The sequence below is a fragment of the Mugil cephalus genome, chromosome 11, assembly GCF_022458985.1.
Source record: "Mugil cephalus isolate CIBA_MC_2020 chromosome 11, CIBA_Mcephalus_1.1, whole genome shotgun sequence".
Lineage (NCBI taxonomy): Eukaryota > Metazoa > Chordata > Actinopteri > Mugiliformes > Mugilidae > Mugil > Mugil cephalus.
The window spans coordinates 19,150,187-19,164,385 of record NC_061780.1 but is presented as its reverse complement, the minus strand read 5'-3'; the positions used below and the strand labels follow the sequence as shown (position 1 = coordinate 19,164,385).

General features: G+C 39.7%; 2 protein-coding genes across 2 annotated transcripts in view; both read right to left on the bottom strand.

Moving 5' to 3' along the window:
* The window catches only part of bckdhb (branched chain keto acid dehydrogenase E1 subunit beta), a 49,502-nt gene extending 46,582 nt beyond the window's left edge, over positions 1-2,920 (bottom strand). The window contains exons 1-2 of the mRNA XM_047599288.1: positions 2,677-2,920; positions 215-292 (exon numbers count right to left, since the gene is read on the bottom strand). Of these exons, the coding sequence (XP_047455244.1) occupies positions 215-292; positions 2,677-2,872 (274 nt within the window). The 5' untranslated portion in view covers positions 2,873-2,920. The remainder of the gene's footprint in view (positions 1-214; positions 293-2,676) is intronic.
* Positions 2,921-5,144: 2,224 nt separating this feature from the next.
* ttk (ttk protein kinase) lies at positions 5,145-14,097 on the bottom strand. Its single transcript, XM_047598464.1, is given in 24 exon segments — positions 5,145-5,422; positions 5,504-5,589; positions 5,689-5,785; positions 6,041-6,217; positions 6,300-6,374; positions 7,023-7,147; positions 7,267-7,418; positions 7,521-7,678; positions 8,048-8,140; positions 8,518-8,644; positions 8,827-8,972; positions 9,360-9,499; positions 9,585-9,725; positions 10,425-10,531; positions 10,612-10,988; positions 11,092-11,176; positions 11,885-12,000; positions 12,084-12,165; positions 12,262-12,376; positions 12,466-12,609; positions 12,703-12,809; positions 12,911-13,127; positions 13,225-13,312; positions 13,962-14,097. Coding segments are annotated over 23 exon segments (3,027 nt in total). The 5' UTR covers positions 13,962-14,097; the 3' UTR covers positions 5,145-5,350.
* Between the last annotated feature and the right edge of the window lie 102 nt (positions 14,098-14,199).

Below are 14,199 nucleotides of genomic sequence, written 5' to 3'. Positions count from 1 at the left end.
AAATTACATAAAAACAACTTTCACTGTTTTATGCAGGCTATAAATATGTGCAGTAACACCCTAATGCAGAAAAGGACGCTGTTGGTAACTAACAAGGTTTCCATTTACTGGTGGCTTGGACGCCTAAATTCATACTTTAAAAAAGAGCACGAGAGTCAAACAGATTTAACATTTTACAGATAGCATAATTTACACTTCCTCTTCAGTGTACTACCTGCTGTGGGATCAGTGGAAAGAGTATTGTCCAAGGCACTTGTAATTGACTGGAACAAGTTCATCTTCTGGGTGGGTCCTATCAGTAGAAAAACAAAAGAAAGAGAAAGGACATAACACAAATTCATTCATTAGCTGGCACAACAGCACACTGTGGTAGAGAAACATAACTCATCTTACTAGTTACTGTGCAAAAAATAACTTGGCATTGATTCACTTCCTTTTAGCAATGAGCCACAAAGAGCGCTGTTACAAATGCAACAAATTATACTAGTCATTTCTCAATAGTATGTTCTGGATTTTCTGGATCTCCTAAGAATGTAGTGAAGTTTTTCTCTGTGCCAACATCCGGATGATAAGTACAGTGGGGCAAACAGCAAAACTCATTCACTGTTTGACTGACTTTAGACTTTGAGACCAGGACAAGTCTTCGGTCTTAGAGCCATACTATAGCTGACCTGCTGACAAACATAACACACACATACAGCATGACGGTGGTCAGGGACAGGGTTGTGTTAAGGTTTTACTAAATAAACTTGTCAGGAACTGTTACCCTCAAGCTTTTTTTTTTATGCTTGAGGGTTAAGTTCTATGTTCTAATGGTCTAAATACATGTTTACATTTGTTTACTACTTAAGATCAATAAACTGCGTCAGTGAAGGGTCTCAGTCATCCAGGTCATGGTAATTGAAGAAAGGCAACAGGACTCCTAGAATTTCTTGAAGACATTTCACCACTATCAGACAGGTAAGTACCAGCCGTTAATGGAAATTATTGGCACCAGTTTCTGGTTATTACAGAAACAAGTCAAGCAAGTTTCTGATGGGTTTTACCCACAGAGTTTGCCTATTTAAACCTCAACTTCGCACCAGTCTCTCAGAACTGAAGAAGCTACTGGGATGAGTGGCGAAGGTCCAGTTTCTTTTAACGCCTTCTAGATCAATGAACTGTATATGTTAAATTCATTCTCCCTGAAAATTAAAAAACGTCACAAATGCAATAAAATATTTTTATGTCCTACGACAACACTCAAGAGTATCCAAGTATTTCAAATGAGAGCCCTAAAAAGGATTAAAGCAAATTTTGCAGCCGAAAAATAAAGTTATTTGTCAAATTCTGTCAGTCATTTGTTCCGTGTTAGTTTTTATGGTATTACTGCCCCCAGCAAGGTCAAATAATTAACAACGACCACACTTCAGACTCTGCACACATGATCTAGGAGAATACAAGTTAAGAAAAGCCTTTAATTTAAGATTGGATCGGCCTGTAAGCAAAGTTAAGGGATCGGAATTGGATCGGGGGGGCAAAATTATCTCTAATTAATGCATTTACTCGTACAATGGAATCATTAGTTAACCTGCTTGAGGGAGCGTGGCATACTGCACTATTAGTACGATTTCAATTAACCTACCTGGCACAATTACTGTCTGAATAAACAGCAGCATCGGGTCATTATAACGGCCTCAGCTGGCTGTTGAGCCCTTCTGGCTGACAGCAACTATAACTGGCGATAATATTCTAAATATAGCGTACGCTGACATACATTGTTTTCCGTGGGCCTTGTTCAAGGAGGCTGGAACGTGTCTCGTTGCCGATCCCGTCCACAGCAGTTCACTTCTTACTGTCCCGTCTTCCAAAACAGGAGACGTGCAGACCACCGCCTCCTGCTGAACTGTCCCTTTAAAGCTCACTTTGGCACAATTATAAGCCAATCCCGGCCCAAACACTGGGATGGGATGTGATAAAGTGGAGGACATTTTTGGTCTAACTGTTCAAACTTTTGAAATGTACAGCATTTTTCAATGAAGGTGAAAGAATAGATAATGGCAGATATGAATTTTCCTGTGTTAACTTCGGCACACGTTTTAAATTTTGTCCCTGCGTCTCTCAGTGAGGTTTAGAAGCATGTGGTTTTCATTCAGCCAATCAGAGCAGGTCAATTCTCAGCTAAAATGTGGTCTTCAAGGTCCAACTCTGCATGAACGCTCAGCTTTGATAAGTTGGTAAGTGCCTGAATCAGCACTTATATTTAATTAGACCATTAGAACATGTGTTAAATTCATTAATCTTGTTTTTCTCCATGAAGATTAAAAAAAAAAAAAAGAAGGAAAAACTCAAAAGTAAATCAGTTTTCTCAAGTCCTACGACAACACTCCACGGTTGACATTTAGAGTTTCAAAGTAATTTAATAAGTGCCTTATAAAGGGTTAAACTATTACGTTTACTTACACTACCAAACTAATCAGCATGCATGCACACAGCTGTGCAGGGTAAAATACTTTTGACATTGGTTTCTTTGTCCATACTTGAGAATAGAATAGAAAATTGGTGCACAGCTATTTCATATCAACCATAAGGCGTCCACGATGCTAATTGGCTTCTAGTCTACTTAATTAAAATAAGAAAGCGTTATTGGTGATGAAATAAACTTAGCAAACGCCGGCCGGGTAGCCACTAGCTCACCATATTGTGTCGGGACGGGGTCAGGCTGGAAGGTAAAGTGAGCTGCGTGTCTTCGCTGCGTTTTGGACCGAGAGTTGCAGCTCGGCGACAGGTTCAGCACAGCGGCCCCGAGAGAGCCCTGGCCCCCGCTGCCAACTCCGGAGAGGGAGAGTCTGGAGTTTGCCCCTCGGATGAAGAACCGTGCAGCAGCCGCCATCTCTGTTGTTGTGACTGGGCCAGGAGGAAGGGCAAAATGAATCGGAGGGTGGAGATCGTCTGGTGATGCGAAGATGCCGTCAATCGCCGGAGAAAATGTGGCCCGTAGCAAAACACTTCCGGGTAATTTACTCCCGCAACCGGGCTTCTTGTTAATTTTATTTGTGACACAGAAGTCATTATCGTTAAATACAATATTTAAATATATATATATATTAAACAATATTGCATAGTGTAGGTATGAATGTCTTTAATCATTTAGATTTGGACTCTTTTTTTCAATTTGGTTCAGTACAATCTTTTATATCGTTAGCCTAATAGCACAATTTTAGCAAGCACTTTGGTATTTTTTATTGATATTGTAATAGTAAGTCAAAAAATGGCGTGGACAGTTATAGGTTAGTGATATCTATCTATCTATCTATCTATCTATCTATCTATCTAATGTAAATTAACTCAATTTACAGTATCTAGAGTCTGAAAAAAATAACTTTTATAGAACTATTTTTTATATTAGAATATTATGTATGTATGCTTTTGGGCCCGGGAAACAAATTTGTTTGTATGTGCAACATACAGTTTAAATGACTAATAACTTGAACCTTGATATGATATTGATATGATTCTTCATAGAATTTATTTTATACTGGAATGCATGCCAATTTTGCTCTATGCTGATGCTATCTCATGACTTTTTGAGTAATGTGTGGTATAATATATTGTCGTGTTGAAGTTTTTGAAGAGATATTACAGCAGTGGTTCAAATATAGTTTGGCTTTTTAATCTTAAAAATCGTCTAGGGCTCTGAGAGGAACCTTGGTACCGCTGAAAAGTGGCAGAGTGAGACCTCTTGTTAGCCTCTCCTCTTTGTCAGCATCCGAGAGCGGATAAACGTTCTGATTGGTCAAGCAGGAGGGCGGTGTGCGTGACAACATCCGGTGTGCATTCTAATGCAGGTGTTCAAATATATGATGCATTTACGTGTCATCTTTAAATTGGTCTACAATATTGTCCTATTTTGCACATGATAACACTGGTTTAAATGTGACACAATCTTTCATAATACATGTTTTAATAGTGTGCAAACTGCTATCAGTAGTACACCAGTGACTATTTCTTCAAGGTAGGAGTCCATTGACATAGTTGTACAACATTTTATTGTTTTGCATTTGTTTTCCAACGTGACAGAGATGGTTCTTTACTATTTACATGTTCTCAGACACAAGAGCAATTGACTGATTTCTTACAAAATCTACACGGCTTAGAGATCATGTCTTGTCAGTCTTTTGTGCTGTGACACGGAGAAGATTCTCATCATCAGTTGTACATACAAGAAAGCATAATACAGAACTAATTTACAAGATTTTCTATAAGTGTTTTCATAGGCAGTTTTGATAATTTGGGACATTTTGATGATGAAACATTTTCCTTGCTAGGCTCAAGTGATCATCTGTAATAGATAAACTACCATTATTCACATTGGACCATAATCTTCCTGTGCCTTTGCATAACGTATTTGAGGCTAATCAAACGCAATTGGAGTTAAAGATCAGACAATCGCCATGTTTAAAAGCGTGAAGCATTGTCAGAGTGGATTTGATGTGCATTTCAATTCTAAATAGCCACACACAAAAAAAAAAAATAAAAATAAAAATGCTGGCAAATGTATTGTGCTGCAAAAATATAGCAAAATGCAACCAACTGCACAAAGGTTTTTCTCTGTTGGACACAGTCACAACAATAAAGTATGTGACATTAACGCCTTAATCACCCCCAATTTTCAATCTCTAATGGACTGGTGCACGGCCGTAGCCATAGCTCACAGCTCACTTTGTAGTAAACAAATTTGACTCCATGGCTGCAGTTCCTCTTCTGTCCATCATATAAAACCTGCCCAAAAGATTTTATTGGCTCGGCAGATCTTTGCTTGAGCATAATCAACTCCCAATGGAGACCTCCCAGACCAAATCTCCACCACAAAGCAATTGTAGTTGTGAAAGTTCATCCAGCTTTGAACATCTCAGTTATTTTTCTGACATACTAAACAGTGTGGTAGTGTGGGTATCAGAATGCAGCTGTGGTTTTATAGAAGATTTCCACACCGTTTTCAGAGATCATGTTGTTCAGTACCTAAATCCACAAGAGGAATATCACACGAAAAGTAGTCCACAATGAAATTTTTTACAAATTATTGTACCAAAAATATAATGTTAGGATGTTACACCTGGGCAGTTAGCAGTTGATAAATCGTGTGATAAATCAGCCAACAACCCTTATGGATACAGTATGTTTATTTGGCTATATTATACTGTATATGCTTACATTTATTATAGCTACCATACGTAAAAATGAAGCAGATTAGTGGTTTTGTTTCAAGGAAACAATCATATGAACTATTAGTCACGGGAAACATACTCAAGTAAGCAGCAAAGGAAAGAGAAAGAGAAGAGACGTTCACGTCACATTGTGTCCAGGACAGTTAAGACGACGACGACTTTGCACACTCTGCAACATCCAGCTTCCTGCCGCTGCTGTACATCTTTGCCAAATTCTGTCAGACGCAGAAAACAAGGTTAGTGTTTCAGATACACATTATTCGAGAAGAAGCTCCACTGCACCGAGTGAACCTTACATTAGCAGCTCTGACAATGCTGTTTGGAGACTGGAGTGCTGCTAGATCTGTTAGGATCCTTTTCAGATCTCTGTCAGACGGATGTTCTGAAACAAAGAAATGGTGTAAAGGTCAATATCAGATTGTGATCAGGAAAGTTGGAATTGAGGTACAGAAACCTTGTACAACAACGTGTGTGTGTGTACCTGGTTCAGGTGATGCTTGTGGCTTCAGCTGCAGGTACGGATGCTCCAACAGCTCCGCAATAGAGATTCTCTCTCTGGGGTTTCGTATCAAGCACCGCTGTTAAAATCAGACAAAAACAATGTTTTCTTTTTTGTTTTTTACATCGCCTCATTAACACATATAAGCTCATCACTGTTATAATCTGTCAAGTTAATCAAGCATCAACATTTTAGTTAAAGTTGCAACACAGAACGCGACACCTATGTGTAATTAACTGTTTTTAAATATGAAGTTACTGGACAAACATGTCTTTATTCCCTAGTATTATCTGAACTGAGATCCATCTAATTAAGTCTAATTGTGGCCTCTCACCTTCAGCACATCGAGCAAATCCTTCTCGGAGATGTCGGGAAACTCGATCTTATGAGAGGGGTCGATGATGGCGTGCAGCTTGGTGATCTGGTTGGTGATGCTCTGGAACGGCGTCTTACCGTAAGTCATACAGTACAGGATGCACCCGAGGGACCACACGTCTCCTTTGGGGCTGATCTGTGGACAAAAAAAGAGATATTACATTGTATTAACAAATTAATTAAATGATTGCTGAATCAGTAGAAGTTAAAACATTTACCTTTGAGCGTGCTTTTCCTGCCTGGGATGAAGTGTCTTTGATGGCTTCAGGGGGCATGTAGTTCAGGGTTCCTACCTGTGTTTGACAAACAATCACGGGTTAACGCATTGAGCCTTTTGCTCGGAATTAACCAGCATCTCTTCTACCGACAGAGTTGTATTTAAACCTGGCTACAGTCAGTTAGCAACATATCGCTTCCTTACATAGTTGGGACTTCATATTTTTTTGGCCAACGTGCTTTTGAGCGTTTGAGAGTTCATATTTGACAAATTCACATTTCTCCACGTTGCCATGTTTGATTTTCAATGCCTCTCCTGCGTATCAGTGCACAAAATCCAAGGTTTCTGCCTCAGTTTTGGGGTCACGTTAGTATGATTTTGGTAAAGCTGATGTCTGGCCATTATTGGTAAAACGGTAGACAAAAGAAATCAAATGTAATAAAAGAAAATATATTAATTAAAAGTTGATATGCATTTTACTGTGGAGTTGCACAGTAAAATGCACAGTCACTCAGGGAGTGAGAGTACGCAGGCTATTCTGATACAACCAAGTTGGATCTTATACATACTCATGTCTCACGTGTATATACACCCACGTCACATTCAATTTTCCAGCAACCCCATTGCAATGTGATTACTTGGGCTACCAGTTACCATGACATATATCATGTGAGTTTCTGTGCATTTATAAATTAATTAATTTAAAAAAACAACAACTACTAACTTGTGAATCCTTCATAATGCTCGTTACATCTGGCTGGATTCTGTTTGCGATGCCAAAGTCGATCAGTTTCAGCGAAGCATTCACAATGACAAAATTAGCCGGCTTCAGGTCACTGTGGACAATCCCTACATTGATCACATAGACAATGAAGAGGTTAGACATTAAGATCATTTACTGTGCCATTTAGTGAATGACAAAGAGGATCAATGAGGGAACAACAATGAGAGCCAGAAAAAGTAAGAACCATGTTTGTGGATGGTCTGAACTGCTTCCAGCATGTTCTTCCAGTAGAACTTTCTCTCGAGGGGGTTCACAGTTTTCCGGTTTCTCAACCAAGTGTTCAGATCCAAGTTACCGCATTCCATCAGCATGTAGATGTAGCTGTTGGTTATTTCACTGCAAACACACATGTATTGTCAGGACAACGTGTCAGAGAACTACATTTCCCCGACATTCTCATAAGATGAACACGTTCATTTTCGACAGGCAGGTACTCACTAGTCATAGAGTTTTATAATTTGATCGCTGTACTGCTGCAAGTGGTTCAGATGTTCTATTTCATTTTTGTAGCTTTCTACCGTCTGAGCATCAGCCTCCTCGAGGTCGACGTATTTCACAGCAAACAGCTGCTTCTTGTGATCCAGGACCTGGTAGACCTGGGGGGAAAAAAAAAGGAAAAGCCATACTGTGACATTTAAAAGCAACATCAAAAGGAACAGATTTAGGTAGGAGTGGAATTCGGATCACTTGGTGTATAATCTCCTGTAGCCACGAATAATTGTGATTTTATGAGTTTATGATGAGCCTTCATATCATCCACTCAGCCAGCCATGTTGTACTACCATGTTTCCATGGAAACGGACACACCATACACTGACTCACTGCTACTTCACCTGATGGCTACCACAGGATCGCTTGGATTCTACTAGTTGTAATTTGCAATCCCACCACTAGGTGTCACTAACTCACTACACACCTGTCTAAAGAAGCTGCATCATCATAAGAACTCCTGTGGAATGTCTTACCTTGCTTGATCCTCCACGACCAATCATCTTGAGGATGAAGAACTGCTTTCCTTTAATCGTAATGGACTCATTTGACAGTGCACTTAAGGAAGGCTAAAATGAGACGCAAAGGAAGACATATTGACACATCAGCTACAACATTTTATTTACTGTACATTTTTTGTAATTTTTACCTCTACTTCATTCTTATTCTAGTCTATTTTATTCTTATGTCTATGTCTTGCTCATGTATGGTCCTTTCTTATCCCATAACTCTTGGACAAAATAATTTCTCTGTGGGGATCAATAAAGTGATCTTGAATCTTGAATATTGACATCATGCTTTTAGAGATAACATATCTATCAATGTCTCCAACTGATTAGAAATCACATCTGTTTGACACTGTCACGTAATTGCGGCTTGTCCAATAACAATGATTCTCAAAAATGAACAGAATCTACGAAAATACAATAAAAGAAAGTAGGGCAACCTGTGGAGTCTGGAAACCTGCAGGTGGGTTTAGAGGTGGACATGGCTGCTGAGTGGGTCCTGCTCTGTGTGCAGCTACTGCAGAGGAGGACACTTCTGGAACTCTCTTTACAACAGGGGTAATAAAGCTGAGTAAGGAAACAGAGAGATGAAGAGTTAAAAATCCATTCAGAAGAAAGTTGTTATTGTAAACTCAAATAGACTTTTCATGTAGGGTTACAATAAAAGTGGAAGACATTTAAAGTCACTATATAAAAATAAATGACAATGAAAATGCATTAGACTTTGCAACTCATGGTGAGCATATTACCTGCTGGCGCTGGGGTTCCTGTAGTTGTTGGGTGTCTGGCAGACTGTTTGTGGGTTCAGCCTCGATGGAGGCTGGAAGGACGGAGTAGGGAATGACTCCACCAGACGAGGAACAGGTCTGGGGTCAGGAGGGGTGGTCCGTTTATCCTTTAAAGGTTTAACAGATAAAAGTTTCACAGATTGAGAAGGGTTAGATTTTAAGACCTAAACAGAATCAGTGTTTACTGTGTAAATAGTTTAAAACTATGCGACATTATAGAGTGAAAACTATTTGGTGAGAGGGGGAATATCTTGAGAGAAAACCACAGTTTCAAGAGATCGAAAATAGATCACGAATTACAATTATACAATTACAACATGAGTAAGAACTAAATACTGTTCTTTGTGAAGGACCAAACTAATGACTATGACAATGACACTGCTATGGAGGGAATGTTTTCCTGATCTACTACAGCTGCAACAACACACTTGCAAAACATCAGGCAGCACACAGAAATACTTGCACAAAACTGTAAATAGAGGATGCCATCAGACCTCTGGAGAAACATGCCGGTTGACCAGAGATGGGATCTTCCACTGTGACAAGGGCTCTTTGCTGGCAGGTTTCGGTTGTTCCACCACGCGGTTCACAGGGACCCGAGCAGGAGGCTGCAGCTCCTGGACAACTGGAACTTCTGTTATAAAAATAAAGTATTTTTTTGAATGTATGTAACATTCAAAAAAAATTCTGCCGCACACAATGATTCTGTGGATATTTACCTGTGGGGTCCTCGTCCTCGTCGGGCACCAGCTGCTTCTCCCCAGCTTTAAGGTTACGAATGGCCATATTCAGGAGCTCAGCTGGTTTAGCGTTTAATGCCTGGGCCTTATGCAGAATTGAAGTTGCCTTCATCACATTACCTAAAAGAAGGAAGGAAGGAAGGAAGTTAAAAGCATATGGGTAGAAATTTAATCAAATTTCAGGCATTACTGATCTATAGCCTTTGAAACCTGAACATTTTTGGATACATAAATGTGTTATTGTCACATGACCTGAATAAAAAGCTAAATTTGAGATATTTTCATACAAGCTTTTTTTTTGATGTGTTTATAGTAAGGAACAAAAGGAAAAGAGCAGAGGAAGATCAGAAAACGATTGGATCAGCCACAATTAAGTTCTTCTTCTTCAGCTTGGTGATTTTAAGTTATTTCTTGGCAAAAGTGATGATAAAGAAAGTAACCATAGCAACGTAGGAACCGTGGCAACCGTCACTGTGGTTGTGCATCTGCAACACTCGACTTAGCTGCGCCTAGCCACAGTTTTAAATGGCGCAACAGATATACATATCTATCAGGCAGAATATAATTAGGTCTAACATTGTTGTGATTGGCCATCACCCAGGAGTAAGGTGCAGGCTAGTCTACATCTTGAAGGAAAAAACAACCCCCCCAGCAGCATTAAAGCTCAGAAATGGAAACAAAAATAGCAATGCAAGTATTGCTTCCTTGTGTCCTCTTAGACCAGGACACAACATGTTTGTTGACAAACCAGTCAATTAAAATAAGAGAAGATATTTCAATAGAAAGTGTATTTAGAAGCTATTCAGGAAAAGTACATACCTTGAGAGGCCTCAAACTGGGCATGTGCTATGTGGACAAAGGCAAAACCTTTGCAGTTGGATCGTGCCACTATGAAGTGGTCCTGTGCTTCATCTGAGTCTTCAATCCTGCAGAAGGAAAAAGCAATGTGTAACCATTTAAAGAAAGATTTGATTTGAAACTAAGAAAGTAGCTTCATCCAACTCACCCCTTAAGTTCTGCATATCTTACGAGTATTTTTGCATAGCTGGCGTTTTTGCTGTACTGCCTGATGGGCAGCCTGGAGAAGATTTTAGAATAACAGTGCTTGAGCTTATTGAGGAGGTTGATGTCTGTGTGCGGGTTGCCTCTTTTCTCCAGGTTCTTCAGATATATCCAGCACGACTCGGGAGAGTTGGAATCGACGACCTGATCGAAATTGTGAGTTATATCTGCCAGAGAAATGCAAAATGTCATCAAGACAGGAAATGGGACGAAATACCTGGTAATGTAGCACCGTCAGATCTCGAGGGGTGTGTGAATCATGTGTGACGGTGCACCTGCATTGTCGTGTCCAGGGAAATGTTCTGGGCTGAGAGCTGGGGGCTGTGAACACATAAGACAACATAAGAGTCTTGTTTCTTCAGCTCAGGATAAACAGCTTAGCAGGACCGAGCACAGAACCAAAAAAATAATCACTTGTACTCACTTGAAGATTGGCTAAATCCCCATCTAGTGCGTTTTTCTTTGAGGAGAACCCAAACATTGAGTTGGCATTGGAGCCAGATGTTTGCCTGAGACAGAAATACAGTTAAAAGAACAAACATTTAAGAGCATTTACACACAAAGCGTACATGAGTGTATCTCAAAGGCACTAAAACGTAAATCCCATGATTGAAGATATAACTGAACTACACAATCATGAAAACGATTTGGCATGACTTTTGACAGAGGGCTTTATCCTGCTTGCAGTAACTGTATAGCTAATATGAGGTCTAATGGCCGAGACCACATTAGCTATACAGTTACTACAAGAAGGATGTCACAAGCCTTGACTTGTGACAGGGGGGCTTTTTCCTGCTTAGCTTAGCTAATGTGGTCTCGGCCATTACAGCTATTCACTTCTGACCTCTCAAAGTAACTACACTAATGTGCAAGTTGGAGGTTTCTTTCTTTCTTTCTTTTTACAACATTTTAAATAAACTCAAGAGAATGTTGTGGTGAAAACTAGGGGACATTTGCAAATAATTACACCATCCTGGAACCATCAACCATGACACAGTAACTGAAGATTTAATCTGCATCACGTGACCGCCACATGATTGTGCAAATGCACAAATACACAGGCGAACACAAGTGCTTGGTGTGCTATTCATTAAATAAGCATGCCGTATAATGTGCAGTATCATATCAATCTGGCATGTTGTTATACATTATCTCTTAATGCATAATCAATTTAAACACAAACATAAATGAACATCATACAAAAAAAAATAAACTACCTGGATAAACTGGCGGGAATGAATGCATCATTTCTTTTTGAAGGCTTCTCGTTAACGCAGTCATCATCATCATCTTTTTCTGGGATTGAGAAAGGTACTACGGAAACTCTCCCTGGCTGTGGACAAAAAGCAAGAACACAATTAAAAAACGTGCAAGGACTTTTTGGTAATTAGCTTCATGCAGGAGGATGAAACGCACCATGCCAACTGTTCTCTTGCGTTGAGATCCCGATCTCCAGCCTGGTAGTTGGTCATCCAACGATCCACTGAGGGGCTCCACCCTGAGGCCCACAAACACAAATAGTCGGATGTAATTCCTCTAAGCAGAAGCAACATAAAACACATTGTTAAACTCTGAAAGTTGCTTTTGTAATTACCCTGAAGGAAAAATACTGGAGAGCTGCAAGTCGCCTGTTCCATCAGAGATTCTGCTTGCTTTTTGCAATTCTGAACTTTTTCTGACAGAACTGTGCACATTATTGTTTGATAATCCTGACAGAAGGAAAACGAAACACATAGATGAGAAAAGGTTGAGTGGTTAAGAGATCCAACAAACAGCTAACACGTGAATAAATACTCACGTGGTACATTTTCCTTATCCTCTGAAAACATGAGTTGTGTTTTTCCCATCTGCATGCTCTGTAAGGCAGCCTCCAGCTGCTCCTTTGGTTCGGCACCAACATCAATAGCATTCTGCAATATGTAAATGGCTCTTTTTGTGTTGCCTGTTAAAGTAATAAAGACAACATGAAATACCCAGAAGTCCATCATCACGAGAATCCATACATATGCAGCCAACAAAAAGCACATATCTCTACCTTGAGAATGCTCAAACTGTGCGTGTGCAATGTGGACAAAAGCAAAATTCTGGCTGTGAGATCTTGCCACGTTGAAGTTGGCCTCTGCCTCGTTGACATCTTGAATTCTAATAGAAAAACAAACAAAAAAAAAGGTTTGCCAATGAGCACACATTTAAAACTAAAACAGGATTACACCTTTGTTACCCAAAGAACAACTTCTACTTACGCTTTCAGCTCTGCAAATCTGACCAACATCCTGGCGTAGCTCTCATTCTGACAATGCAATCCCAGTGGCATATTGGAGAACACTCTGGTATAAATGTTAACGAGCCGGGTGAGGTGGTTACGATCCAGGTGAGGGTCCCCCTTCCTCTCAAGGTCCTTCAAATATGAGAGGATTGACTCAGGCGAGTTTGAGCTGATCACCTGGTTGTCTGTGTCATCTAAAAAAGAAAGGCATGGCAAAGTATATATGTTGATGTGAAAACAGCCAAATGGACGTGATGTATAACCAACACGACAACTTAAAATTCCCATTACCTTCGTGGAGATACTTTTTAATTTTGTTAAACTTTTGAAAAAGCATGGCAAGCTGCTGCTGCCGGTCTGTATGCTCTTCCTCTTCCATCTGAAAATGAATGAATGAATGTTTATTTATTTCGAACAAAAATTAAAATAAAAGGTAGAAAGTGAAAGAAGATACAAAGATCAGTTGGAAAAGGAGCAGGACGAAGTATAAAGTTATTAACTCTACCCACTTATCACCCTATGCTCCATTACAATATTGCATGTCCCTAGATATAATTAGGAGTACCACAAACAGACAGTATATAAGCCTTTGTGTCATCCGGTAAATGAAAGGACACCAAAGCCCGTGTACAAATGAATGTCACATATTTGTTGAGAGTCTGTGACAGGCAAGCCTTAGTAATTTTGCGGTTTAGAGGCATTTAACATGTCAGCAAGTAGGCGGCGATCACAACAACTAACGTTAACGTTAAGACAACGTTAAAATCGTGTTACCCCTATATAATACTGCTTTGATGTTCTTTCCAACTCCGAAGACCAGCAATATATATATATATAAAAGACTCGTTTTGTATACTTGCTAGGAAACAACAAAACTTAACTGGCGCGGTACAGATTAATGGCCTTGATCCTCATGTTTACAATTTAGCTCCGTTAGCTTACGTGCAACAATGTTCACGATACGTCGGCAAGAAAAGCTGAACAAGTGTAAAACATCTCCAGTAACGATAAAAAAAAAATTATCTCACGGTTTGTGGCGTCTGTAATTCCTCGCACACGAAAAAAAGCTCTTCTTGTGATATTTGCGGCAGATTACTGTACGCACAACGAAAGGGAAAAAAGACTCGCCTTCAACTGCCAGTTTTCAAATATGCCACTTCCGTTCAAGATGCGTATTGATTGGGCAGTACGCGATGACGTCAGAGTGCATTCACGTACACTCAAACAACGGCATCAGCCCTTCACTCACGATGAGAATGTTTCACA